General features: G+C 49.4%; 1 protein-coding gene across 2 annotated transcripts in view; it reads left to right on the forward strand.

Moving 5' to 3' along the window:
* Nucleotides 1–26030, forward strand: part of DOCK1 (dedicator of cytokinesis 1) — a 495561-nt gene that overhangs the window by 81418 nt on the left and 388113 nt on the right. Inside the window, exons 11-18 of one of the 2 annotated variants that reach the window (XM_072740395.1) lie at nt 3176–3248; nt 6339–6481; nt 10936–11061; nt 15815–15939; nt 16950–17048; nt 18024–18096; nt 23268–23371; nt 23743–23926. In XM_072740395.1, the coding sequence (XP_072596496.1) occupies nt 3176–3248; nt 6339–6481; nt 10936–11061; nt 15815–15939; nt 16950–17048; nt 18024–18096; nt 23268–23371; nt 23743–23926 (927 nt within the window). The remainder of the gene's footprint in view (nt 1–3175; nt 3249–6338; nt 6482–10935; nt 11062–15814; nt 15940–16949; nt 17049–18023; nt 18097–23267; nt 23372–23742; nt 23927–26030) is intronic. The other variant, XM_072740396.1, reaches the window with a different exon arrangement.

Consider the following 26030-nt stretch of genomic DNA (forward strand, 5'->3'; position numbering starts at 1 on the left):
TGGACTTGGTGATTCATTGATTTTGGAGTAAATTTGCCCTAAAGAGTCAAAGTGATGAAGAGGTAGAAGGAGAATGGACCATGAGGAGGACACGGTTATCTTGAAATAGGTGGCATTTGTCCTCCATATTTGTGTTCTGCTATTTTGGTGACAGCTCAAGAAAAGGGAGAGATTAGTCACATTTGCCGGGGGAAGGTGAGGGCGTCCCCCCTCAGTCTGCTGGGGGAGGTGAGCATCCCCCCTGGTCTGCCAGGGGAAGGTGAGGGCGTCCCCCCTCAGTCTGCTGGGGGAGGTGAGGGTGTCCCGCCTGGTCTGCCGGGGGAAGGTGAGGGCGTCCCCCCTCAGTCTGCTGGGGGAGGTGGGGGTGTCCCGCCTGGTCTGCCGGGGGAAGGTGAGGGCATCCCCCCTCAGTCTGCTGGGGGAGGTGAAGGCATCCCCCCTGGTCTGCTGGGGGAAGGTGAGGGCGTCCCCCCTCAGTCTGCTGGGAAAGATGAAGGCATTCCCCCATTCCTCCCTGGTCTGCTGGGGAAGGTAAGGGCATCCCCCCTCAGTATGCTGAGGAGGTGAGGGCATCCAACCTTGTTCTGCCAGGGAAGGTGAGGGCGTCCCCCCTGGTCTGCTGGGGAAGGTGAGGGCGTCCCCCCTTGTCTGCTGGGGGAGGTGAAGGTGGTTCTATGTTTTTGATGCAAAAGGTAAATGTTTTATCATAGTGATTCTCGCGCCTAACTGTAGATGAGAACGGTTGGGGAAGTATTAAAAAATATATTCTTGCCTAGCTCCCACAGCCTGCCAATTAAATTAGAATTGCTTCTTTCACCAACATCACCTGTGAGCCACTGTGGGCCACGCGGCGCCTGGCGGGACGCCACCCTCAGACTGCCTTCCTCCTCGTGTTCCACGTGGCACCGAGCAGGCCCATGGGACTGTGCTGCTTAGTGTGCGCCTCTAATCTTCTCAGGACGTCCTCTGACCTGCTCTTCTCCTTCTGGTCAGAAAGGATACCTACCTCTCCACCTCAGAAGGTTGATCCCCCTCTTTTGGTAATCAGCTTCTGCCCCTTCTGGTGCAATTGCAGTTCCCACATCTGAACTTAATTTTGAGGTTTTATCCAGAATAACTTCTGCATGTTTGTGTCGACAGAGCTCATATGAACAATGTGTTCATGGACTTTTAAGCTTACATTTCTCAGCTTCCTATGGAAAATATTATGTCACGTTTCTTTTTTAATAGAGTGTAACAGCGGGGATATAAAAACTATGAAAAAAAACAGCGTAATTAACACATACGTCATTCATAATTTTGTGTAGCCGGGCTCGTGCCAGAGCCCCAACGGGAGCAAGAACTTCCTTGGCACGGGCTGCTGTGCCGCCGAGCAGCCCTAGAGGGAGTTTCCCTGCAAAAGCTGTCCGCGTTGTTGCAGCCTTCACCTCCCAGGATCAGGGTGGTGGTGGCCCCGGGAGGGCTGTTGCTTCCAGGACCTTAGAGGATTAAGGCTGCCTTCTCCCGACTGGTGCTTGGATGCGACTTGCATTACCTGCTCCCTTGCTGCCTTCCTGCGAGACTCTGCTGGGCTCCTGATGGGTTCCCGGGGCCAAGTACTGGGGTTGTACGACCAGGGAGAGACACTCCACTGGCGGGGTGAGCCCCACGACAGAGGAGACAGCTGTGCAGACACACAGGCAGGCTGTCTATTGTGGCGTGTGGGTGACAGGTGTTGTCTGAGGCTCAGACTCACCTTGCCGTGGCCCAGAGCCACATGGTTCTGAACTGGTGGTGGACGTGTGGTCTTGGGCATGGGTGCGCCTTAATAGGCACGTCTTGTGCTCATCAGGTGCCCCTAAGGATACTTAAAGCTGGAAGCATCCTCTAGTAGGTGGAGACTGCAGTCTAGGCCATGCATTTCAGAGCACCCACAACCTCATGTTCAGGTTCATTTGTGATTCTTTGACCTGCATGTCTAAACACACGCATGGGCTCTTTGCTCTGTGGGGAGCGCTGGTTCTGCAGAGTGTGTGTTGGGGGCATACTCCCTCAGGACACACTCAGGAGGCTGCATGGGATCTCTGCAACCAACCAAGAGGTGGCATTGCTTCTCCTGGTCCTACAGAGCCCTCCCCCTTTTGTGGGGGCAGGTGGTAGAAATGGAAATTGCCCACATTTTTAGTATATGACCATAGTCATCGAGGAAGAGAGAATCAGGCACGTTGCTCACCTCTCTTGGGTTAAGGGTGGCAATTGAGCAGAGACCGAGTAAGTGTCCAGGGCTGTTCTTGGGGTTTCTGTGTTGGTCTAAGCTTGAGCATCAGAGACTTTCTGACGGACTTGGGGCAAGGTCATTCGATTGTGTCCTTGAGACTGAATTTCCTCAGTTGTGCAGGAGGTGATTGTGAGGATTAGCTGTCTGGTATCCCTTGAGAGAGTGTCTGTCTCCAGATACCGGCACGGGGCAGGTAGGTGGCGGCAGCGACTTTATTATTGTGATGTCACTTGGAGGAATGTGGCAGGAACTTACAGATGACCCAGAGCAGTGCTGAACAGTGCCAACCAGTGCAGTCGGCCCTGGCCACATGTGGCTATTATGTAAATGAATGCAATCAAAGGAAAAATTCAGTTCCACCACCACGGTCCAGGTGCTTGTGGTTCCAGAACATTACATCATCAAACAATGTTCTGTTGGGGAGTGCAGGTCTAAACTGTCCGTGGCATCCTAAGCAAAATAATTTACTTTAAAAAAAAAAATCAAAAAAGATTTAGAGAGAGAGAGCGAGAGAGGGAGAGCGAGCAGAGGGGAGGGGCAGATGGAGAGGGAGAAGCAGATTCCCCACTGAGGTGGCAGCCCGATCTGGGGCTTGATCCCAGGACTCTGGGATCTTGGCATCATGACCTGAGCTGAAGGCAGACACTTAACTGACTCAGCCATGCAGGTGCCCCTAGGCAAAGGAATTTATGAAGTAGAACTCTGCCATTTGAACCCCACTCCAATTTGGGCCAGCATTTTCAGATAATTTCATTTTTCTTTTGAACATGAAAATGCTTTAAACTTGGATATTAAAAAAAAAATGCCACCGTGCAGTTTATGCTGTTGTTTTGTTAGAAGACAATCTGGTGTTCCTCTGTTTGTTTGTTTTCTCTGATTATAGCACTTAAACAATGTCTGTTTTTTTCTTGTCCCTAGTGATGGATGTAACGGATATAATAAATGGAAAAGTAGACGATGAGGATAAGCAGCATTTCATCCCCTTTCAGCCGTAAGTATGGAACAATCAGAGCACTTAACCAGATAGACTATGGAAAACGTGTGTAATAATTCTCTACAAAATTAAGTTTATGAATTCAGCACAGAGTTTGGTTCTTTTATAATAATGACAAATCTGTGTAGTCACCGCATTTTTGTAGCCGCATGAATCTGAGGTTAAAGTTGCTTTATGGTCTTAGACGTAGAAGATTTTCCATGTGATTCAGGGGAATCACCTTATCACATAGGCCATGCAGAAGTACCATTCCACTCTGAGCATGCATATTTCTTTCCATAATTGATTTATTCTAGTAGCTATTCACATATTCAAAATACAGCACTTTGAAATTCATCACGGGAGGTTGCTCTTTTTAAAATAGAAAACCAAACAAAATAATGAGGCCTTCTTTTGTAAAGCGAGAAGTAACGTTTGAAGCAAATAATCATGCTGCTGACTTTCTGCCTCTGGTTGCTCAGAGTGGACTGGGTCTGTGCTCCCCATTCTTCGGGTTTGTATAGTTCTGAAGCCAGGTGTATGGAGAGGTGTGGGAAGCTTGGAAAACATTTGGAGAAGATTTGTCAAATCGATCCTCTGATTGGAAAGTAGATCCTGTGGAAAAGGTCGGAAGAATTGGCGTTACTTCCTTGGGGATTAAAGCGAGAGAGAACCTACATAACGTCTCTGGCCACTTCACCGGGCACTTCTCCATCTCAGGCAGCCGTGGAGAGACAGAAAGGGGTTGGAGTGGTGTAGGTAATCAGAAGAGACAGTTTCCTCCTGGGGGTGTGAAATCTTAGAGGAGGAGACCATAAGGTGTGTTAGAATGACCTGTCACAGTGCTCTGCCTTCTGCCTCTTCTCATTTCTGTTTTTACTTAAGTGGTTCCAGGCTTGAAACGAATTTTATTTTAGGAATTTTACATTGTCTTCAGGTGTCAGTCGTGGAGGTTTGGAGGCTGGGGTTACTCAGGAGGTGGCTGAAGGAGTCTCTGGGACACGGTGGGCAGGAGCTGTGAGCTTGGCTTCCCTTTGCATCACCCATTCTTGCGTGGGGGATCTCCTCGCTCAGCCCCAGGCTTGAGAGCCACTTGGTCAGGATGGGATCAGAGTGGTTTTCTTTGCAGGCAGGTGATCTAGTCAGATAGCATCCTACAGCGTGACTCAGTGGAAATGTTTCTAATCCTCCCTGTGTGTGAGAATAACAGAAAACCCTGCATTAACCAGCTTGAAACGGGTATCTCACCACACAAAACCGGAGGCTAACAGGTCATGCGTGGCTTCATTTTGGTAGGGTTGCTCTTCTGTCCAATATGGTAGCCTCTGTCCAATGTGGTAACCATGAGCTACACGTGGCTATTTAAATTAGGGAAGATTAAATAAAATTAAATACTTAGTTCTTCGATCGCATTTAAAGTGTGTTCAGTAGCTCAGGTCAGTGAGGTCAGTGAGGATCTAGAACATTCCCACCAATGCAGAACGTCCCGTTGGTTAGTGCTGTCTCGGAATCACACCTGGTGAAGATAGTTACAAAGGAAGCACAGTTCTGCAGAATCTGGAAGTTTCCTCAGTAAACAAGGGAAACATCATCTTTGAACATGGGTAGATATTGAGGTAATAAATAAAATATACCCTTATAAAATGATAATACTAAGTTGCTTCTTTTGCTCGTGAGAAATAATGTAGCCCAGTGCTGTTTTGAATGCTGTTTTATATATTAGACCTCAGAGTTTCTTTGATGCCCTAATGTACTACTGACTTGAAATTACCTGTTGCCTGTTAGTATCTTCTGGGAAAAGTCAAGGAGAAAAAACAAAACAAAACAAACCTGTGGGTTATTGTTTTGAAAAGTTGGGGGAGTTATTAGTTTTAGATTCACTAGTCTAAATTTCATTGGGTTGTGCTAGGAGCTGCCTGAGATAGCATATTGTCACCATCTTTTTCCGTCTTATCGCAAAACACCCGTTTTAAAAAATATTATTACGTTTGACTCTTATTATAATTTGTGATTCCTTGCTCCATTAAAAGAAGGCTAATACACAGATTAATATTTCGAGTGTTTGTTACAAAAGAGCAGCATGATTTTAATAGCAACATAAGCAATGAAACCAGTTCTTTGGGAAATGCCATGCTAATGAAACCGTTTTTTGCTCCATTAAAACTGATTTATTATATCACAGGATAAGTTTTAGGGAAGCTAACACAGTGTACATCTTTTTCTTTCTGTCTTTTTTAACTTGGTGAAGTAAATTAAAGTAGTCCTCAGCTCTCTTGAGTAATGTGGGCTCAAGTGATGAATAATACTTGGCCTTGGTTCTGGAAATGATTTTAAACATTATGTACATGACGTACATTTTCTCGCTTATTGCATATTGTGCTTTGTTGTGCTATGTGGTATTTCTCTTTGCACATGTTGCCTGTTTGTACTTATCTCTTGGTCTTAGTGTAGCTTTTATGAAAAAAACTCATGATCCATGGGACCCTCAAATATGGATGATTTACATTCATAATTGTGTTGTCACAGTCTCACTTCTCAGACATAGTAGTATGTTCTCCAAAGACTTTGCCATTCTTCTCGTACTTAATTATCTGAGGCTACACTGAATATATAATCTGATGGAGTAGAGTGGTCACCACCAAGTTCCCCAAGCAGTTGGGTTGTAGGGATCCCTTTTTGGTCTTGATTTTGCTTTTCCCTTCACACCACCTGCCTCTTGACCTAATGCTATGGTCAGGAATTATTAAAATTGAAGAAATGCATAAACATAAACATTCCTTGTGATTAAATGCTGTCCAAACACATTGTTTTCAGATAAGTGTCCTTTTTTATTATCTGATAGAAATGGAGTGGAGGCTTGGTGCATGTTTATTTCCTGGGGATTGGGTCAACCTCGTTTGCTTTACTTCTCTTGTGTGGTTCAGCATTTTCCTGATCAATGCTCTTCCCTGTCTCTCTTGTCATCTATCCTGTCCTTTGTCGTGCGTTGACTCATGATGACTCTCTCGCATTCGGTGACGATGATCTCTTGTGTTCCCTTGTTACCGTGACCTCTGGGTCTCTGTGCCCCTTTGTCTCCTGTGGTCTTGGTCGTCCCGTGCCCTCCAGGCTCGCGTTGGACGACGCCATTCGACACAAGCCGCTGAACATGTCATCCCGTTTTTCACCCAGGGTGGCAGGGGAGAATGACTTCCTTCAGACTGTTATAAACAAAGTCATTGCTGCCAAAGAAGTCAACCACAAGGGCCAGGGTATGTATTCTTTTGTTTTATTTCTACACATGTTCAGTTTTTACATGAACTTGAGAGAATGCTGAATGGTTTGCATTTTAGTTTGATGATAATGATAATGGTGGTGGTGATGATGATGTTGATGGTGATGATAATGGTGATGATGGTGATGCTACTGATGATGATGGTGGTGGTCGTGGTGGTGATGTTGGTGATGAGGATGGTGATGATGGTGATGACGAGAATGAGTATGATGATGGTGGAGGTGGTGATGCTGCTGATGGTGATGGTGATGCTGGCAGTGTTGGATCACGATCTACATGTACGGTGTATGTACAGTATATAAAGGGTTTCTTGTTGATCTCCCTTGTCAGCATTGCTGAGCCCCAAGCCCCTGGATGAGTAGGGGAGAGCTGTGTGGGACACAATGAAATGTTTGCAAAGAGCCCAGTGTTGAGACTAGAAGCAACTCATTTGTTTGCTTTCCTGAGTCTTCTGCAGCCCTCCCTTCTTCTCCTAGCCATTTTTGAAACACTTGAAGGACTTTACAAGAGAATACAGTCACTGTCCACTGGCTGTTACTTGACTTGCTGCTCAGAGAATTGAGGAGACATTCGGCACAGCCTGGCTCCCTGTGCTCCTTACTCTCTTCCTTGTCCGTGTCGCACACTCAATGCTGGCACATTGTTTGCTGGGGCTCCCCTTCCTCTCTTTGAGGAAGTGGCTTCGTTTTGCAGATGGATCTCTCTTCAGTTTTGTAATGGAAGGGATTTCTCCTCCTGACTCCACGTCTTGCACTCCTCATTTTTAATCCCCCGCTGACAGGTTTCCCAGCAGCTGACCTTCTGTTGGCAGAGGCAATGAATCAGTCACCCCAGGCTGGTGACAGTTGGCACTCGGGCTGGCCAGGACCGCTGCCAGAACACAGCTGCTTACGGAGGCCTCGCCTCCAGCTCGAGGGGAAGTCACCTTCACAACATCTCCCACCTAAGGCTGCTCTTTGCGCCAGTGGGAGAACCCACTTTTCAGCCCCTGATTAGATGGCGACTTATCATAAAGTCAGTAGAGCTTAAGTGGAGCGACCTCTCTCATTGTCTAGTTACCTTATGTCACTAGCCTTTTAAGACACAATTCTCTTGACTCATTTTCCATTGTTATAAAGGGGAGTGTGACTTGAGTTTGAAGAACGTTCGGGAGGAGTGAGTAGCCTTTGGTGTTTTGCAGTGTGAACTAGCCAGCTCTGTCCCTGGCAAACAACAACAAAACAAAAACCCCGACCCAAAGCGTTAATGAATCGTGGCCTCTGTAGACGGAGCAGTTTAAGCTGACCCAGGACCCACCTTCTCATCAATTACCAGCTCTCTGATTTACACTTTAATTGAAAACCACAGGGAGATCCAATTAAAGCTGTTTTGATTGGAGCCACTCTGAGACTGGGAGTGCCAGTCCCCAGACCCCAGGCTCCTGTTGGATTGAGTCTCTCTGGCAGAGCCATTGGATTTTGATAAACTTCTATCACGGAGTCACACAGGAGAAGTGAAGAAGAAGTCAGGCCAGCAGGAGGACCCACAGCCTGCCTCCGTCAGGCTCCCTGGTGTTGGGGTGCAAATGTGTGTCACCAGAGGCCATGGGACTCATACCAGGGGGCCCAGGTCCTTGGTCTCCAGGAGACGGATGGGGTGTTTTCAGGTCACAGTGAGAACTGAGAGACTAGAGCATTCTTTTCTCAAGGGGACCACAGGTGCCTTTCTGAACTGCGGTGCCCCCAAGCAATGTCACTAGCTGGGTTTTTTTTTCCTCCCCGAAGGAGCATTTCTGAAGTGCACATTTCTCCGGAGCTCACTGCATCAGTTGCCTGCAAGGCCTGTGGGTTGGCCCAGTGGAGCTCTGTGTTTCCCCAGGTGGTGACCCAGGCTCACCCCGGTGATGTGTGCTTGCCTGTCAAGCCATGGTGAAGAGTACGGGCTGGAGGGAGGGACGTGGAAGCCTGGGAAGTCTTCACTCCGGACCAGGGTGTTTCCTGTGCTCATCTGTTCCGAGCTCCTCTCTAGGCTCTGGCCTGTTTTGGGTTTAATGTCCACATGTTTACTTGTCCCAGTTGACATTTTTTGTATTTAGCCCAAATTATTCTGCACCCTGAACCCAGAGGTGCTGGGTGTTGTATGCGGACAGTGAAGCCCCAGACACCCCCGGACATCTGTTCTCTATTGTTTGAGATAGAATGTGTGCTAATCTCTTTTGTTTTTAGCTACTCTGGTTAAGCAAAAGTCAACCTAAAATACCCTTTTTCTTTGGAAATGGGTCTCATTTTCTCTTTTGAGGAAAGTGTTTTAAACCCGGTGTAATCAGGAGAGCTTAATCTCCGTGTTTAAATCGCGTTCTAACAAATTGAATTGTGTCATTAAGTTACTTGTTTATGAACTAAGATCGTTGAGTGAGCTGGTATTTGTGAGAAAGGAAAGGTGTTGGGAAGGCGGCAGGATTTTCGAATGGTGTTAAACGTTTCTCTGCCTCTGACCTCTGTACATGATCACCACGTCTTGCAGGTCCTTGAAAAATGTCTTGGAGTCACATTCCTTCTGGGGACAGTCATTCCTTTGGCAGGCTTTGGGACCTCAGTGAGAATTGAGAGCCCATCAGCGGTGCCTGGGTATCCCCAGGAGGGACCATGTCTGTTTGTGTCACCTGCAATGATAATCTCCCCTTGCACTTCTGTAGACATCTCTCTTACTTGGTCTGCTCTACTGGAGGCCACAGCCATGGGTTAGGTGCCTGGCCCTTCAAGGGACCTCGCCTGCAGGTCCAGAGCAACACCAGCCTGTGGTGCCTTTGTATGAAATAGAAAAAGGGTGCCCATCCTCTGAGTGAGTGAGGACATGCAGGCAGGGCCTGGGCACACGGCTCGGTGAGCAGAGTGTGAGCTGGGTTTGGATCTCACTTGCCTTTCTTTGCCAGGGCTTTGTGCAGTGCGCATTCTGAGCAATGATACACATGCCCCCGGTTGGGTGTCACCTGCTGACATCTCTTTAGGGACCTCTTTTTACTGGTTATGCTTCTCTCCTCCTTCTTCAGACTCTCCCTCTCACGATTTGGAGTTTTATATCTTGAAAAGAAAAAGAAAGGAAAAAAATATCAAAGTAAAGAAAAAGGAAAGTACTATGCATAAAACAATCTACCTTAGATAATACATCTGTCTCTGTTTATTTGCAGAGGACAGATGTTTCTAGGCCAGCTGAGAGGAGATGGGAAGCTCGAGGAAAAAGGTGTGAGGTGTGGGGTTTCATCAAGCAGGGTGGCTCTGGGCAGGAGCCACGTGGGTGGCCCTCCGTGTGGGAGCGTCGGGGGTGTCCCAGTTCTGCTGGGAGTGCGTGTTTGTGGACAATGTCTGTGGTTTACCCATCTGCCTTCTACTGAAGGCTGAGCTAAGCAGTGGTGAATGGTCCCTGTGTCCTGGGGGAGGAATGGCTGGACAGACACACACTAGTAGTGTTAGAGCAAATATCTTTATATCCTGATGGGCACTTGGGGTCCTGCAGGGCTGAGTGACCAGGGAGCAAGCCAGCCAGGCCCCCAGGGTCCCAGGGACAGAGACCCGGACGTGTCAGCTGACAGTGACAACTTCCCTTCCCTGGGAGAAAGGTCCTGTTTTCAGAGTGGCCACGAGCGCCAGGCAACTCATTTATCTCCCACCTTTGGTTTTGTTAAAAAGTGTCTGCTATATTCTCTTTTATTTTTATTTCCTGTTTGCTTGCTGCCCAAGAGTATTTTACACAAAATGCAACTCTCCATCAGCTTTGTGGAGCGAGAGGATGGCACACACGCTCGGCTCTCAGGTGCTAGAAAGTTTCCCATGTTCTGTCCATGGAAGCCCTTCTGTCTTGCTCAGAGGGTTTCAGAGTCTTCGCTTTCCCCCCTTTTGGAGGCAAGAGCCAAGTGGTGGTCAGAGCATTTGTTTCTCCTTTGCTGTGACGTCGTGAAACCGAGGGACCAGGCTGCCCTGGCTGTGCGGACTGGCCTGCTGGTGGCTCGCAGCCTGGTGCTGTGCTGCCCACTTCAGAAGCTTCCTGGGTCAGAGGAGCTGTGAATTTACCTCCCGAACCCTCTGGTGCGGTCATCCTTCTGGGAAGAATGGAAAAGGATAGCTTTCTCAATCACGCCTAGAAAAATGCTTCTTCCTGATTTATCTTAAATGCCTATCAGAGGAGTCATTGGTCTGCGCACAGCTCTGCTAATGTGCATTCACCCAGGCATTAGACACCTCCGGGGCAGGGTTTGTATCCCAGCTAGTCAGACACAGGTGACTCACCTGTGCCAGGTACTTTTCTGGGCCTCTCTCTTTCTCACACACCCCCATTTTCTCTTAAGTTGTTGGTTTGTCAATTAACAGTTGCTCCTTCGTTGAGGTTGGTTTCCTGAAATAATCTTTCAGAAATGTATAAGCTAAAACATGACTTGTGTATCCATTGTTTTCCTAGGTTTGTGGGTAACCCTGAAATTACTTCCTGGAGATATTCATCAGATTAGAAAAGAATTTCCTCATTTAGTGGACAGGACCACAGCGGTGGCTCGGAAAACGGGGTTTCCGGAGATAATCATGCCTGGTAAGAATTGTCCGTCCACACTTCCGAGTGTGGTGTGGATGTGGCCAGCGTTGGGGGCGTTTGGCTAGACGGCCACCATGAGCGGTGCGGGGACGGTAGCCTGTAGGAACTCTGGCCAGCAGAGGGTGGAGCTTGTGGTAGGTGATGTGTAAACCCCAGCGTGGTTACGGATCATCCGTGTAGGCAGGAGCTGTGGCCAGAGTGAGAGCTGACCACCTAGGTTCAGGCTGCGGGGAGGTGGCTTCTCTTGGTTGTAATAACCTGCTGGTGGGAGTGGCTTCTGGCAGCATGGTAATAAGGACAAGCCGGTGAAACAAGCATTTCCAGAAACCCAGCCCTAAGGGCTTGAGATGGGTTTCCACCCATCTCACCCGTCCTCTTCATTGTAAGCAAACCCTTTACTGTCACATGTTCTATTTTTAAAAAAATATTTATTTATTTGACAGAAAAAGAGAGCATAGGCAGGGGGAGCATCAGGCAGAGGGAGAGGGAGAAGCAGGCTCCCCGCTGAGCAGGGAGCTTGACTTGGGGCTCGATCCCAGGACCTCAGGATCATGACCTGAGCCGAAGGCAGATGCTTAACTGAGCCCCCCAGGTGCCCCTCCTGTATTCCATTGTCACCCTTAATCTAGAAGCCTTGCACTTTGTCTCTGCCCCACATCATGTGGTGGAAAGGAAGAACGGGACTTAGACATTCCACCGACCCTGGCCGCACAGACTGTGTTTGCTGCGTTGGGTAATACGTATAATGTGATTAAGGGCTGTGGAGCGTGGGGCTGTTTCAAGGGCCATGTGGGATTCACTTTTGGTTCTGATCAACGGCTCAGTCGTGGTTGGTTCCATCTAGGATGAAGGCAGCTCTTTTATGATGGTAACATAGGTTCACAATCAAGATCCATTAACAGCTCTGGAATCATCCAGAATGTGTTCAAAGTTAAGGGGGCACGATTTAGGTAAATGGACCCTACTATGTTCCAGGCTTAAAAAAAATGGCCCTTACGGTGGGTTGTCTCTTCACCACTGTGGTCCCCAGCCTGGAAGCCCAGCCTTCAGCCCTAGAAGTGAGAACATGGGTCCCCGAATCCATCCTGTGTTTGGAGTTGCGCCATGGCTCCTCCGTGACCTCGCTTAGCTGTGGTCTGCTGCTCTGAAGAATGAGTGGTGATAATCTCTACCTGTGGGGCGGGTTAGAGCTGGGATGCTGTAGGGGGTAAAGTGATGGAGAATGCAAGCCCCGCTCGCTTGAATGGCCAAATGGCCGAACGCTGAGGATACCCATCAGCTCAGGCACCCGAGTGGCAGAGACAGCAAGCTTCTGAGTCCCCCGGTCACCTGCCCTGTTTTTGCACAGCGACCTCTGCTGGGTTGTCTCCTGTGCATATTGACTTTGTCCCCTGGGTAAGGTCTCTTGATGGCTCCTGTCTTCTTCCCAGACCTCAGTGTCCTGAAGAAGATGGCTTGCTTTTGACCCAGTGTTTCCCAGCAAGGAGCCTGAGCATTGTCCAGCAAGGAGCCTGAGCATTGTCCAGACTGACCTGCTCAGTCCGCTGCCCTGCAGCCCTCGGACAGTGATGGGCTGGGTGGTGCAATGTTGTACATTAGCCACCTAGACATCAGCTCTTCCCTCCTAGTGCAAGGGTGGTATGAAGGAGGTGTGGACACCTGACAAATGTTTGGATAGACATTTGCTCAAAACAAGGAAGGAAGGGCAGAAAGTGAATGTTTACACCTGGTACCTGCTCGGTTCATATTACTTAGTATCGCTCCAGCCCGATAATGGATTTTAAGCTTATTAAACTAATAATGGAATTCCATGTTACGATTAATCTCATGTTTACATAATACTTTTCAGTTTCCAAATAACGTTCATATTAATAATCTGATTTGATCCTCACGAGATCTTGGGCAAGCCCGTTAATATTTATCCTTTATATCTGTGGGATACTTTCTGGTTTGCAGATAATGCTCACATTAATAATTTGGCTTGATCCATCTGAGGATCTCGGAAGCCCACACATTGGTGTTGAACTAATTGTGATCAAAATTAAGCTGCAGCCTGAAGTTACACAGCTAATGAGCAGTAGAAATGGGGCCAAACCACCCTCCCCTTGGCGTGGGTGAGATTCCCCGTGGCATCCCTTTATCGGGCTCCACGGTACACTCGCAGGAAGAGGTATCTGCTCATTGTGCGTGTTGTCAGAATTACTGCTTTGTTTATTTTAGGGCAGGTGGGGAATGTTCTTTCTGCTACCTCTGTCTTTCAGGGCTGTTGTGGGTCACTGTATATTCTGACTGGTGAATCGATGGGAAAGACATCGCAGATTGGTTAGGCTGGGTCGTAGTGGCTCACCCGTAGGGGAAGAAAGCATGATCTCCAGCGCGCTGTGCAACCTTGGGATGTCTTCTATGGGCAGGAGTCAAGTCTGTGTGCAGCAAATTAGTTTGGAGCTCTTCGTGGGTATATCGCTTGCACGTGGGCTTGAGATGAAATTTATAGATTAGGATGACATTGTGCATTCATCTTGGGTAGCCTTAGGATGTGTTCAAGGGGAGACCCAGAAAACTTCTAGCTTACGAGCTGGTCGTGTTTCCTTCTTTAATTGGTCAACTTAAAAGGTAAGGCTAGACCTCTAAAATAACCTCCTAATGGATTCCCGGGGAAGCCATACAGCTGACTGTTGTTCCAGCAGGTTCTGTGTGCTAAAGTTTGGGGTCAGGGTTCCTGTAGCATGGGATTCCAGCTATAGTTGAGTCACCTTGTTCTCTCTGGCCGGGGGATCGCTAACAGGCTGTGGGCGCCGCTTTACACCCTCTGGGGTGGGGGTGGGGATGGGGATGGGGATGGGGATGAGACAGCCTGGGGTGTTTTCACTCAGATCTCATGGCCTTCAGTTTGGTAGAACTGTGCATTGTTCCATCTTGTCTCATCTTATGGAGATGCTTTTTCCAGAGACGTGCACCTCTTTTGCCCAGTGGGAGAGCCCGCTGTGTCACCTGTGCCAGCGGCTTTTCTACCTTTCTGTGAGCTGCTGGAAATCCTGCAGTTTTTTTCTGAAGGATCCTGGTGGGGAAGCAGAGTTTTCTTCTGAGCTGAAGGTGGCTGGAGGCTTGTGTGAGTCCATCTACGTCTGCTTCCAGTTCTTCTCTCCCCAGAATGAGGACCCTGTAGCCCTGCAGGCATCCACGGAGGGCACTCTTGTGAGTGTGCGTCTGTGGGGTCTATCTACTGCAAGTAAGGTCTTACATCTGGGATGGCCCTGAGTATGGATGTCTAGGCCAGTAGGAGAGTAAGACCATGGGGTTCTCTACGTCCCTGCCCCCAGCGTGGGATGGCGTCTGGCTCGTGAGGCCTTTGTGATGCTCTTGCAGCCCTGTTTTGATTATTGCTTTTGTGCTTTGGTGGAATGTGCAGGCTGAGGGCTCATACACACTACCCTGCCTTATCGATGAGGCTGTTTCGCTGTGGGTGGTGTGGGAGGTTAAGTGACTTGTCTGTGGTCACACAGGGATTGGTGGCAGGTGCTGGCCTGGCAGCTGTGCCTCCCGCCCCGGCCCTGGGCTCTGTCACTCTTAGCTTCTCGCACGGTCGGTATTACTGACTGCAGCTGTGCTTCCTCTCCCAGGAGCGACTGTGGCTGTGGTAGCAACCCACCGGGATTATTACAATAATGACTTTTAAATGAAACCTTAATTTAATAGTTGGATACATTAAAAGCCAGAGTAGAGCAGTTAAAAGAAAGAAAGAAAGAATGAATGAAGGAAAGAAAAAGCAAGAAAGCAAGGGGACTTGTTCTTGATCCACGTGGACCTTTCACTGCTCTTGATGGACCCGTTCCTCATCCCCTGTGGGAGAGCAGGGGGGTCAGACGTGGGACGTGACCAGACAGACAGCAGAGGAGCAGTCACTGGGTAGTGATGCTTGCTCTAAATCATGCTGCTAATGAAGCTTGCTAAGTTTTCCCAGTCGGACCATTACCAGGGGCCTCACATGCTCTCAGCAGGAAGGAGCGTCTTGAGTTTATTTGTTGTGTATGGGTTTTGTTTTGGTTTTGGTTTCTCCCAACTTCTGGCCTGTCTCACTTTGAAATGCATGGGTCTGTTGCTCCGAACAGAACAGAACGGAACGGGTCTGTTGTGATCGTGACAGCTGCTCACCAGGAGGAGAGGAGATCCATGTAGAAGGCTTCTCTCTTGACTCACTCCTAGTCCCTGATCCCGGACATCACCTCGGAACATTGCCTGTGGTTCTAATTCTCAAATCAGCTTTTTGTTCAACTCCTTAGAAAAATGTAGAGGAAGCCAGTATTGCCAGTTGTCACCCTAGGTATGCCATTTCATGTTGTGATGTTCTTCGGCTACTCAGACTCCGAGAACACAGCCCATGGTCCGCCGTGAGACCGTGATGTGAGTCACGATGGGCCGTGGACACCGGAGAGGGGATGGTCACTGCAGATCCATCGACAGCATTCAAGTCACCGTGGGCGTGGGCTACCCACTGGGGAGAAGACCGTGCACATAACTAAGGGCCTTGAAGTTTTTCCTCCTTGTCGTACTCTTAATGATGATAATGCTGAAAACTGCTTTTGTCATGTCTTTAAATGCTGCGACTGTTTCGTAGAAAATATTTTGTAATCATCTGTACCGTATTTGTAATCCTCTGCTCGGAGAGGTACCAGTTTAGACAGTGTTGGAGAATTCCCCGTTACATTATGAATAATGGATTGGTTTTACAGGTATAATTTTTTTCCCTCAGGTGATGTTCGAAATGATATCTACGTAACATTAGTTCAAGGAGATTTCGATAAAGGAAGCAAAACGACAGCAAAGAACGTGGAGGTTACAGTGTCTGTTTACGACGAAGACGGGAAACGGCTGGAGGTATTTATGGTTGCAAAGCTTAATCTGTGGTGTTGAAACTTTATTTTTCAAGTGTGTCCTTGGCTCTGCTGCAAGATAGGAAAGCCTATAGCTGGGACTGCGTGATCCTGTTTCTGAGGACCCCCTCTGTTTCCCGGCCCTGTCATGGGGCTTCCTTTGCCAGCATAGACCCAGGGCTCAGAGGTCTGATGGTCACACAAGAAGTTCAGATGTCGTTATTATCGCTGTCTGTGAGATGGGGCAACTGAGGCCCAGGGAAGTCTTGTACAGGGTCAGAGAGCTAGTGGGAGGTGGAACTAGGGTTTGAATCTGGGCATCTAACCTCATGCTCTGCTGGGTGGTGGGGGTTACCAAGACCTCCCCCTGCATGGCCACAGCAGCCTGGTAGTGCTTGGGGATGGTGGCCAAGCCAAGAGCAGGTGTCCCTGGCAGCTACCACTCTGGACCATGGGTGACAGGCTGGGCTCCCCTGGGCCCACAAATCTGAGAGTGGTGCCCTATGTGTGCACCTAGGCTCAGCTGTATGGGTGGCCCGTGTGCAGAGTCCTTTCCCCGCAGTGCTGCCCTCACCACTTGGGCTTTACCAGCATTGCTTCCGCTGGAGTCCAGCGGTCAGTGTTTATGGCTGGTGGAATGGGAAGGAGTCCCGCCACCCCCTCCTTAGCCTGTGGCTCTTTATTTGGGACCTACTGAGTGGATCAGGCATTCTTCCTGCAGCTCTTAATGTTAAAGCTGTTCGGGGTGAGGGCACGAAGGATGGACAGTAGCATCCCTCTACTGATAACCATCAAGATGCTTAAATGTCTGCGAGCAAGATTGTACGCTGGCCGCGCTTTCTCCAGATGAATCCGTCCTTCCATTGCTGGGAGCATATTCCATTTGTGATGGGGTTTATTGGCATTCCTGTAGTGCTCTGCTTAGCTCATCTACTGGGGGCGGGAGGTGGGGAGATGGATGCAGTGTCAAGCTCTATGAGGTCTGATGCGAACCCTTTATGCCTTCTTTTAAAGCATGTGATTTTCCCGGGTGCTGGTGACGAAGCGATTTCAGAGTACAAGTCTGTGATTTACTACCAAGTAAAACAGCCACGTTGGTTTGAGACCGTTAAGGTATCATTTACATGGTCATTTTATCCCACAGGGTTGATTATGAAATGCTCATTTGTATCCCAAGGAAGTCCCCAGCTCCCACCCGACCGGGGGCTGCTCGCCAGCGGGCACTCTAGGCAGGCAGAGGAGCTCTCCCAACAAAGTCGTTCAAGGTTGCTAAGGAACCATGCCGGCATTCCGTGGAATACATTTACTCTCATCTCCTTTTGGACATAAAAATAGGACTTTCATGGAGACAAATGACAGAGTCCTTTAAAGATAGCTATTATCTTTCTCTTCTTGGGTCTGTTTTATGTGTGGCATGCTGTCTTTACACCAAATGGGAAAAAATAGAGGTGACAATATATGGAGGACATTGCTGGGGAGACAGGTCCCAGGCCATGGTGTGACATTCTGCTCTCCTGGTGCGTCACGCGGATGTCACCCCGGCAGCCCACTGTGGCACACATACCCCAATCCCTGAGCCAGCAAGGGCTTGGATGTTGGAGAACCCAGCTTGGGGTTGGCCTTAGACTACAGATGTGAAATAGGAGAATTTGGGGCCATCTTAGCTTAAAGGCAGCGTGTGTGTGTGTGTGGGGGGTATCTTCTTTGACTGAACGTCACACCTGGAAAGCTTAGTTCCTGTTGCCGAGGGCAGGTCCCTGTGGCTGCGGCGAGACCATGGATGCCGCTGCCAAGGGCTAGAGTGAAAATGGCAACTTGTGAAAATAGGCTCTTAAGAGCGAGGATGTGAAACGTCTACGAAAACTTCTGTGGGCTTGCCGAGTCGGTTTGACGTCCCTTGCAACATTGTCTTGTTTAAATTTTCCAAAAGCATTTCTGTCTTTGGGAAAGTCCTACAGGGGGTTAGGCCTACGTGTTTTCATCCCTGCAGGGAGTACGGGTGTACAGTTGCACAGTATCTCTGGGTAAACGAACCGTTAACGTGAGTACTGGGTACCCGTGCTGAAACTTCCTCTTTCAACTGTGCAGGTGGCCATTCCCATTGAGGACGTCAACCGCAGTCACCTTCGATTTACCTTCCGCCATCGGTCGTCCCAGGATTGTGAGTAATCCCTTCATTTTGGCCCATGTCATTTGCGAGGGAAAACTGGGGGAAAGCTCAGCAGGCTGCACTTGTCACTTGCTCTGGATTGTTCTCAGTTGTTCTGGATCGTTCTAGAACTCGGTTATCCTAACACAGTGCGGTCTTAGTCCTTTAGCTCATTCCTGCATTGACCTGTTTCCGGAAAATGTTATTGACTCTCATGGAGCTGATTATAGGAGATCTTCATTTTCTTCTTGATTTTTTCCTGCTGCTGCTTCCTGTTCTTCCTTTCTGTTTCCTCTCTTCCGTGTGACTTGTAACGCTGTTCTGTCCATCAGAAAAGTCACTGAGACACGAGTAGGTTTCAGAAATTGGCCCTTACTGCCCTTTGTGTTGGAATGGAAAACCTCGAGATCCATTTTGTGTTGGTGGGTGGCCCCTGATGTCTGGCTTCAGGATGAGCCAGCAAGGGCTTGGATGTTGGAGAACCCAGCTTGGGGTTGGCCTTAGACTACAGATGTGAGATAGGAGAATTTGGGGCCATTCCTTCTCTTATACGAGATCTTACTATAGTGCTGAGTGATGCTGAGAAGCTGGGAGGAAGGGACTGGGGTTCAAATCCCTCCCCTTCCAAAAGAGTTCTTTATTGGTGACTGGAGTTTGTCTTGTCACCCTTGTTATTGTCTATAAGGACATAGCCCTGTGCTAGATGCTAAGACATCGTGACAGGCAGCTATATCCTCGCCCTTGGTGGTCTGTATCCACTGGGCAGGGAGCTGAGATTTGGGGAAATAACGAGAAGATTGGCTGCACTGTGTGTGCTGTAGCTTTGAGGGAAGGGGTGGTCTGGGGGCCCATGTTTGTCACGGACAGCCCCATGGGGGTTGGGGCTGCTTGGGTGGGGATCCTCAGCCCTGGCTCTCTGTGTCCACAATACTCTCTCTGGAGGATAAGAGTCCCTAAGGGTCTTGACCAAGTAGTTTGGAGGCTGCTGAACCTGTGGCACGATGCCTGGTGTAGGGCAGGGGCTCCTTAGAAGCCACTGCAGTGTGGTTACGTGTCCATCCTTGGTACTCTTTCTGCACAGGGGCCTGCCTACCTGGGCCCTTTCTCAGATGTGGCACGTGCAGTGGTAGGGGTGCCGGAGAGCAAGTACATGTGCAACGGCCTGATGCTGGGTGAATGTAGACTCCTCTGTGGGTCTGGTGAGGAGGCAGGTGGACCCTGCTGGTCTTCAGAAGCGTTGGGGAGGCATGTTCATGCAGTTTGTAGGGCTGGTGTGGAGAACGTGTATCAGCCCGAAGATGTGCACAGAGGGTGGGCTGAGGCCACTGAAGAGGTTGAACCAAGGGATCTAGATGGCCCAGGGCAGCGGCTGTGTGCAGGGGCATCATTCCACCTTCTGTCCCACTGTTGAAGCATAGCAGGGATCTAGCTAACAACGGTTTGGGGTTCCAGGGCTAGGCAGCATGGAAAGTGGTACCTGGCCACTGCATGCTTGCCTGAGGACCAAAGCCAGCCCACCTGGTGCATGGCACCCTTTGATGGCCAAAACTTTGGGGTTAGAGCATCTCATGTATTAGCTACCATTCACATGCTCTTACCGTGCTCCTGGCACAAGCAGTTTTACCATGCCATCTGGATGAGTGCTCATGACAGTCCCCTATGCCATCACCGTGGTCATCCCTCTGCACTTTACTGTGGAGGAGCCTGAGGCTCACAGACCCCACCTCAGTGGCCCAGAGTCACCCAGTTCATCAGTGGGAGAGCTCTGGTTCCAGCCTAGTCTGCGTGCCCGTGTCCTACTCCCACGCCTTGCAGGCACGGTGAGGCCACCTCTGTCTACACCTATCTGCTCTTAGTTTAGCACCTGTTGTCTACACCTCACAGAGAAGGTTCTCGGAACTTCATTTTGAGTTGAGGTGTGAGGTCAGCCTGGGAGTATCGTGGAGAGGACGGAGCAGGGTGTGTGGTTGGGGACTCTTAGGGCAGGTCTGTCCTCCGTCAGGGGGCATGTGGGGAGTGTGGAACGGTTGGGGTGGGAGTGGGCCACAGCGGGGGAGGTGGGAGCACTGGAGGGGCAAGGACAGAGTTCTGGGGTCAACAGAGGACGTGTCTCAAAGGCACGTTCCCCGTCTCCAGAGGGCTTCTTCTCTGTGGTTAATAAATTGCATTAATGCAGAGGGATATCTTCTGTAGCATTTTAATTTTCAAAATCCTTGTTTTTCTAGTTAGTTTTAAGTACTCATCATAGACAAGATGCTGTCACCCGACACACCACCACACATTTGCATAATTAATGAGGCTCCGTGGCCGTGGCTTGTGTGGTCTTGGAACCATGTTGAGCATCAAGAGTGTGAGGCTGACGCATCCTGAGCTGTCTGCTGCGGGAGTGACAGCAGCCACTGGGACCTCCGCAGCCTCCCGGAACGTGGACACGCAGGGTCGGAAACAGGATATGTCTCCTGTGCAGGCCCCCCATGTCTCCCAGGCCAGATGAGCTGCTTTTTCCCTGGAGAGAGGCGAGCATAGGGCCCAAATCCTGGGCTTTCTCAGGCTGGGATCCATCCCTCAGGGTGGGAAGTTTGGTGCTGATGTGACACACAGTCCAGAATGTCATTGGACATTCCAGATGCATCTGCTCCTATTTTACCTGGACTCGAGAATCTGTGGGGCTCTGGGTCCAGCCGGCCAGGGCCTGGGTTTCCCTTGGTCATAGGGGCCTGGCTGGGTCTGGCAGCCCTGTCCCCTAAGCCCTGGGCATCCTGTAAACTTACTATCTGCTCACAGTGGCTGCTAATGAGCATGTAATAAGTGAGTCCGTGGCCTTGATGTAAACGGTAGGATGTTAATAAAGGTGCTTGCTGTTGTGCTACTTAATAGTAGGATCAGGGGAAGCCGGGTGCTAACGGGGATGCTCATGTGTCCTCTTGAACCATGGCTGCTTTCATGAAGACACGTTTATGTGTTTTCCACATGAGCTCAAACCTAGAAGGATCTGTTCTTTGTCACCTGAACATGGAGATAGTTAACATTTTGTGAGGCCCTTTTGCAAAGTTATTTTTTCCCCCAATTCCTAGGATATATGTTTTTTTTTGCCTTCATCCTTCTCTTTATTTTGGTTGTTCAATCATTCCTTCATTTATCTAATGAGCTCTCATTTCTTGAGCACCTACTGTGTGCCAGACACTGATGGACACCAGGACTGCAGAGGTTAACGAGACACGTTACCTTGTGCAGTGGTGGTGACTCAGGGAAGATATTTTGAGCCCTTGACTCAAGGTGGGTGGATGTGCTCCTTTCTACATTGACCTCTGTCTTTTCATCTCTCTCTTTTTTAAAGATTTCATTTGAGAGAAAGAGAGAGCGTGAGCGAGTAAGCCAGCACAAGGAGGGGGAAGGGCAGAGACAGAGGGAGAAGCAGACTGTGCTGAGCCGGGAGCCTGACGCGGGGCTGGATCCCAGGACCCTGAGGTCATGACCTGAGCCGAAGTCAGAGACTCAAGTGACTGAGCCGCCCAGGCGCTCCTCTGTCTTTTCATCTAAAAAGAGAATGTAGGATGTATAATTTTAAAGATCACAGCTCTGAAACTCGTTTCCATGCCATATTCAGTTACATCTTGCGGAATCCATGCCCAATCTCCTTCTTCAGTGGAGACTCCTTATCCGTCCCTCCTGCGCTGGCCCCTGCCCCGCTACTTCCCAGCCCCTTGGCCCTCTACCCTCCGACAGGCCAAGCCTGGGCCCACTTAGGGACTCTGCATTTGGCCATGACTGTCCCGGGAAGGTTTGCGCACTGGCTCCCGTGTTGTCCGTCTTCTCAGAGACCGTGTCCGCCCATCCAGCCACTCATCCCTGTTCCCACCATTCCCCTCTCACACGTCACTGGCAGCAAGTGAGAGAACCGGTTGGTTGGCATGTCCCCAACTAGGACAGAGGTTTACAGAGTGCCTAATAGATGGCAGGCACTGGGGAAATACTGGTGACAAGCGTGCAGTGTCCCTTTCCTTCCAGAGGCCTGCAGATGAAACTTAACGAAAAGCAGCGGTTTCTCTCTCTCTCTGTCTCTCTCTCTCTCACACACACACACACGTGAACCTGGCGGGGATAAGGACTGTCATCTTGGTTTCCTCCGGCCACCCTAACAGAATAGTCCAGGGGGCTTGAAACAACAGAAATGTGTTTCCTCACAGGTCTGGGGGCTCGAGTCTCAGAGTACCAGGGCGACAGCACCCTGGGGTCTGGTGGGGATGCTCTTCTAGGTTGTGAACTCACAAAACGAGGAGAGGTCTGCTGTCTCTTTCTTTGTTTTTGAAGGGCACTGGTTCCATAGGCTCAGCGCTCCCCTCTTATGACCTCACTAACCTTAAGCCCCTTCCTACAGGCTTCATGGCCACTGTGGTCACATGGGGGCAGGATTTGGGGCTCCAGCACCAGACTGCGGGGGACACCATTTAGTCCATAGCACTTAGGAAGAAAAACGCATCAGGGGAAGGGAGAGAGTGTGACCAGGTTATAATTTACTCTGTTAGATGGGCTGGTCACCAAGGAGCAGGTGATCCGTCAGCCGAGACTTTGAGTGAGGGAGGGAATGAGTCTCACATGCAGGTATCCGGGGAGGAGCGTTCTTGACAGAGAACGAAATTTCACATCCATGTGTTCACTCCACCTGGATTTATATTCGTGGATGCCACGAGGTAGGAATCTGTTTTTTCATACTGAGAGCCAGTTTTCTTAGGGAATCATCTGTCCCAACTGGCCTGTCCTTCGTCGTGTGTTTCCAGACCCTGAGGCTCCCTCTGCTCTGCGTGTCCCATTGTTAAGCTGCACTGTGGTCTTTGTGGTCATTTCCAGTCACTGCTGGTTTCTAGGGTTGCAGCCTATCCCCTGCCTGGGCTCTCCTTCAGCATCATCCTGCTGCTCTTGACCGTGGGAATCGGTTGTCGTGTTCATGACAAAACTCTTCCATGAGATTCTGATTGGAATTCCTTGGAATTTGCAGATCAGTTGGGGCACCAGTGGTCCCTTTGGGAGGAGTGTTTCTTCTGGTGAACACTGTCCATTTTTCCATTTCCTTATATTTCCTTTGATTCAATGTGGTTTTGTCATGTTTTCACAAAGGTAGCCTTTGTAGCTTTTTATGTGATATTGCCATGACGGCAGTTAAAGATGATTGATTTCTCTTGCAGCCAAGGATAAGTCTGAGAAAATATTTGCACTAGCCTTTGTAAAGCTGATGAGATACGATGGGACCACGCTGAGGGACGGGGAGCATGATCTCATCGTCTATAAGGTACACACTGCTTGCTTGGAGGAATATTGCTGGTATGGACTGCTTCGCTCCTCTCTGGGCTTCCTGGCCTCAGCTGACTGTTGCCCGTCTTTGAGAGAAAGCATCTCTTTAGCTGCAGTCGGTTATGCAAATGCACGTTTCAGATGACCAGCCTTTTTGCTGATCTGATGAGAGAGGATAGTGTGCAATAAATGTTAACCTGAGTGAATCTACACGAGTAAGGGAAATCGTTAAAATAAACAGTTTAGCAAATGATAAAGAGCAAACATCATGATGGTTAAAAGGATAAAGGATAGCAAGGGAGAGGGGAAAGCATCAGGCGGTGTTGATTTTGTGACTTGCTTTCGACGTGCGTGTCATCAAACCCACAGGCAGAGGCCAAGAAGCTGGAAGACGCCGCCACGTACTTGAGCCTACCCTCCACCAAGGCAGAGTTAGAGGAAAAGGCGCACTCGGCCACGGGCAGGAGCATGCAGAGTCTAGGGAGCTGCACCATCAGCAAAGACTCTTTCCAGATCTCCACGCTCGTGTGCTCCACCAAGCTGACTCAGAATGGTGAGTGTGGGGACGGAGCCTTGTTCACCTGTGGCTTTCCTTCTTCAGCCTCGTCCTTTCCATGCTCCCTGTCAAGGAGTGGAAGTCCTGCAGGTGGTGGAGTGGGTGCTGGCCCGTGTGGGTGTCCAGGGACCGGAAGGGGACCTGGCATCCACTGTACTTTAAAATTCGTTACAATCGAGTCCCACATTGGGCTCCCTGCAAGGAGCCTGCTTCTCCCTCTGCCTGTGTCTCTGCCTCTCTCACTCTCTGTATCTCTCATGAATAAATAAGTAAAAAACAAAAACAAAAACAAAAAAAACACTACAATTTTGGTCTAATGATTAAACTTAAAGCGAGGTAAACCAGTGGGATTGCTATAAAAGAAAGGTTTTTGGCCACAGGAAGGTGGCATGGTATAAGGGAAGACACAGGGGATTTGGAGCCAGACCGAGGACCTGGTATTGAACCCTTGGAAATGTAACCCTGGAAGTGACCTTGAACCAAGGCCCTGTGAAACTGTCTGAACCTCATTTCCCTCATCTCTGCACCCATGTAGGTGTAATGTGTGTCTCAGAGGGCTCCGTGAGGATGTGAGCGTTAGGCAAACTGTATGATCTGAGGCGCCCACTCTGTGTACGTCTTCCATCTCCCAGCTATTCACTGACATAATTACCACTTATCTTTACTTTTAAAGGTTGGTTTTAATGCTATTTCTGGTTCCCCTGGCCGTGAGATAAGGCACCTGGCTGATGGAATCACACCGAAGCTCAGTGTCAAGTGGTGCCTGCTCGGCCTGTGCTCTGTCAGCCAGCCTGCCTTGACTTGTTAGCACTGCTTGCAGACTCCCCAGCAACGTGACTGTGTGGCCAGGGGCACTTCTCATTCACAGCACACTGTCTGGATGCAACAGAGGCTCCTCTGCACACTTCGTACGTTTAAAAATTGCATCCCCCAAATGTGACCATATCACGGCTGTGCAGAGTGACTTACTTTATGCTCTCTCGAAACTCAGCTTGAAAATCCAATTTTTTTCCTCTTAGCCACCCAATATGGATTTCGATTATTAATGTTTGTTGGTATCTTGAATTGTGTCCCTGGGGATTGTCCGTAAATCTTGGTGGTAGTCTTGGATTTGCCCGAGGAACGGTCATTGTTTGCACTGTAACAGGATAAATGCAGCACAGAGTAACCTCATCATCTGGAAGCCATGGCTTTGGAGTGGAGAGCAGGCCTGGTGCTCGGTGCGCAGTTTTCCGTGCCTGCCTTCTCCCCTTTGCTGTACAAACTGTGCATCCTCACTGCTTGTCTTGTGAGTCAGCTGTGTGGAGGACCGTGTCTCCCAAACGCATGAAGACCATTTGGACACATCTGTCTGATGCTACTTTCATCATCATGGTTTGCCCGAAGCATTATGAGTTACCCTTAGCTGGTGGTGTGCAGTAATCTCCATAAACAGACTCGAACCCTTCCCTCAGCATCGGGTTCTGTGCAAGCACGGAGAGGGCTGCAGAATGTCCAGGGAGCACATGGTCAGCAAGGCAGGTGCTGGTATGGAAAAAAGGGGGACTCCACAGGTCAAATGTTATTCTCTGGATATGGCTCTACTAGTTCGCTAGCCTGACAGCTACACGATCCAGGGCCTCACTAAACTCAGGGTAATGGCATTTGGTGAGTCACTGCCCTGTATATGTGGCGCTTCAGCTTTTCATTATGTGCCAAGACAAATGAGAGTGGCTGTGTATTGCCATTGTCTCTACAGGATGGGTACCTCAGGATGGGTAGGAAGCCACCCATCTTATGCATTGGTCATGCTCCAGAAGTATGTTTGGAAGTTGTTATTTGGGGCTTGAACAGATTTTCCCATCAAAACAATGTTCCAAAGAGCAGTTAGGTTGAGAGGCCCACCCATGGAAGTCTCAAGCCACATATTGCTGGAGAAGGGGACAGTGAACCAGCAATCTCCCCGGGGTGTGATGTCGACCCTCCTCGCACCTCCCGGCTCCTTGGCTGTCACCAGTGACTGGGTGGTTTCCTCCCTGGAACCAAGGGAGCGAGCGCCCAGCTCTTGGCAGCAGCTGTTGCTGGGCAACAAGGAGATTCCGGGGTGATCCTGCTCATCGAG

Source organism: Vulpes vulpes, chromosome 15, assembly GCF_048418805.1.
Source record: "Vulpes vulpes isolate BD-2025 chromosome 15, VulVul3, whole genome shotgun sequence".
Lineage (NCBI taxonomy): Eukaryota > Metazoa > Chordata > Mammalia > Carnivora > Canidae > Vulpes > Vulpes vulpes.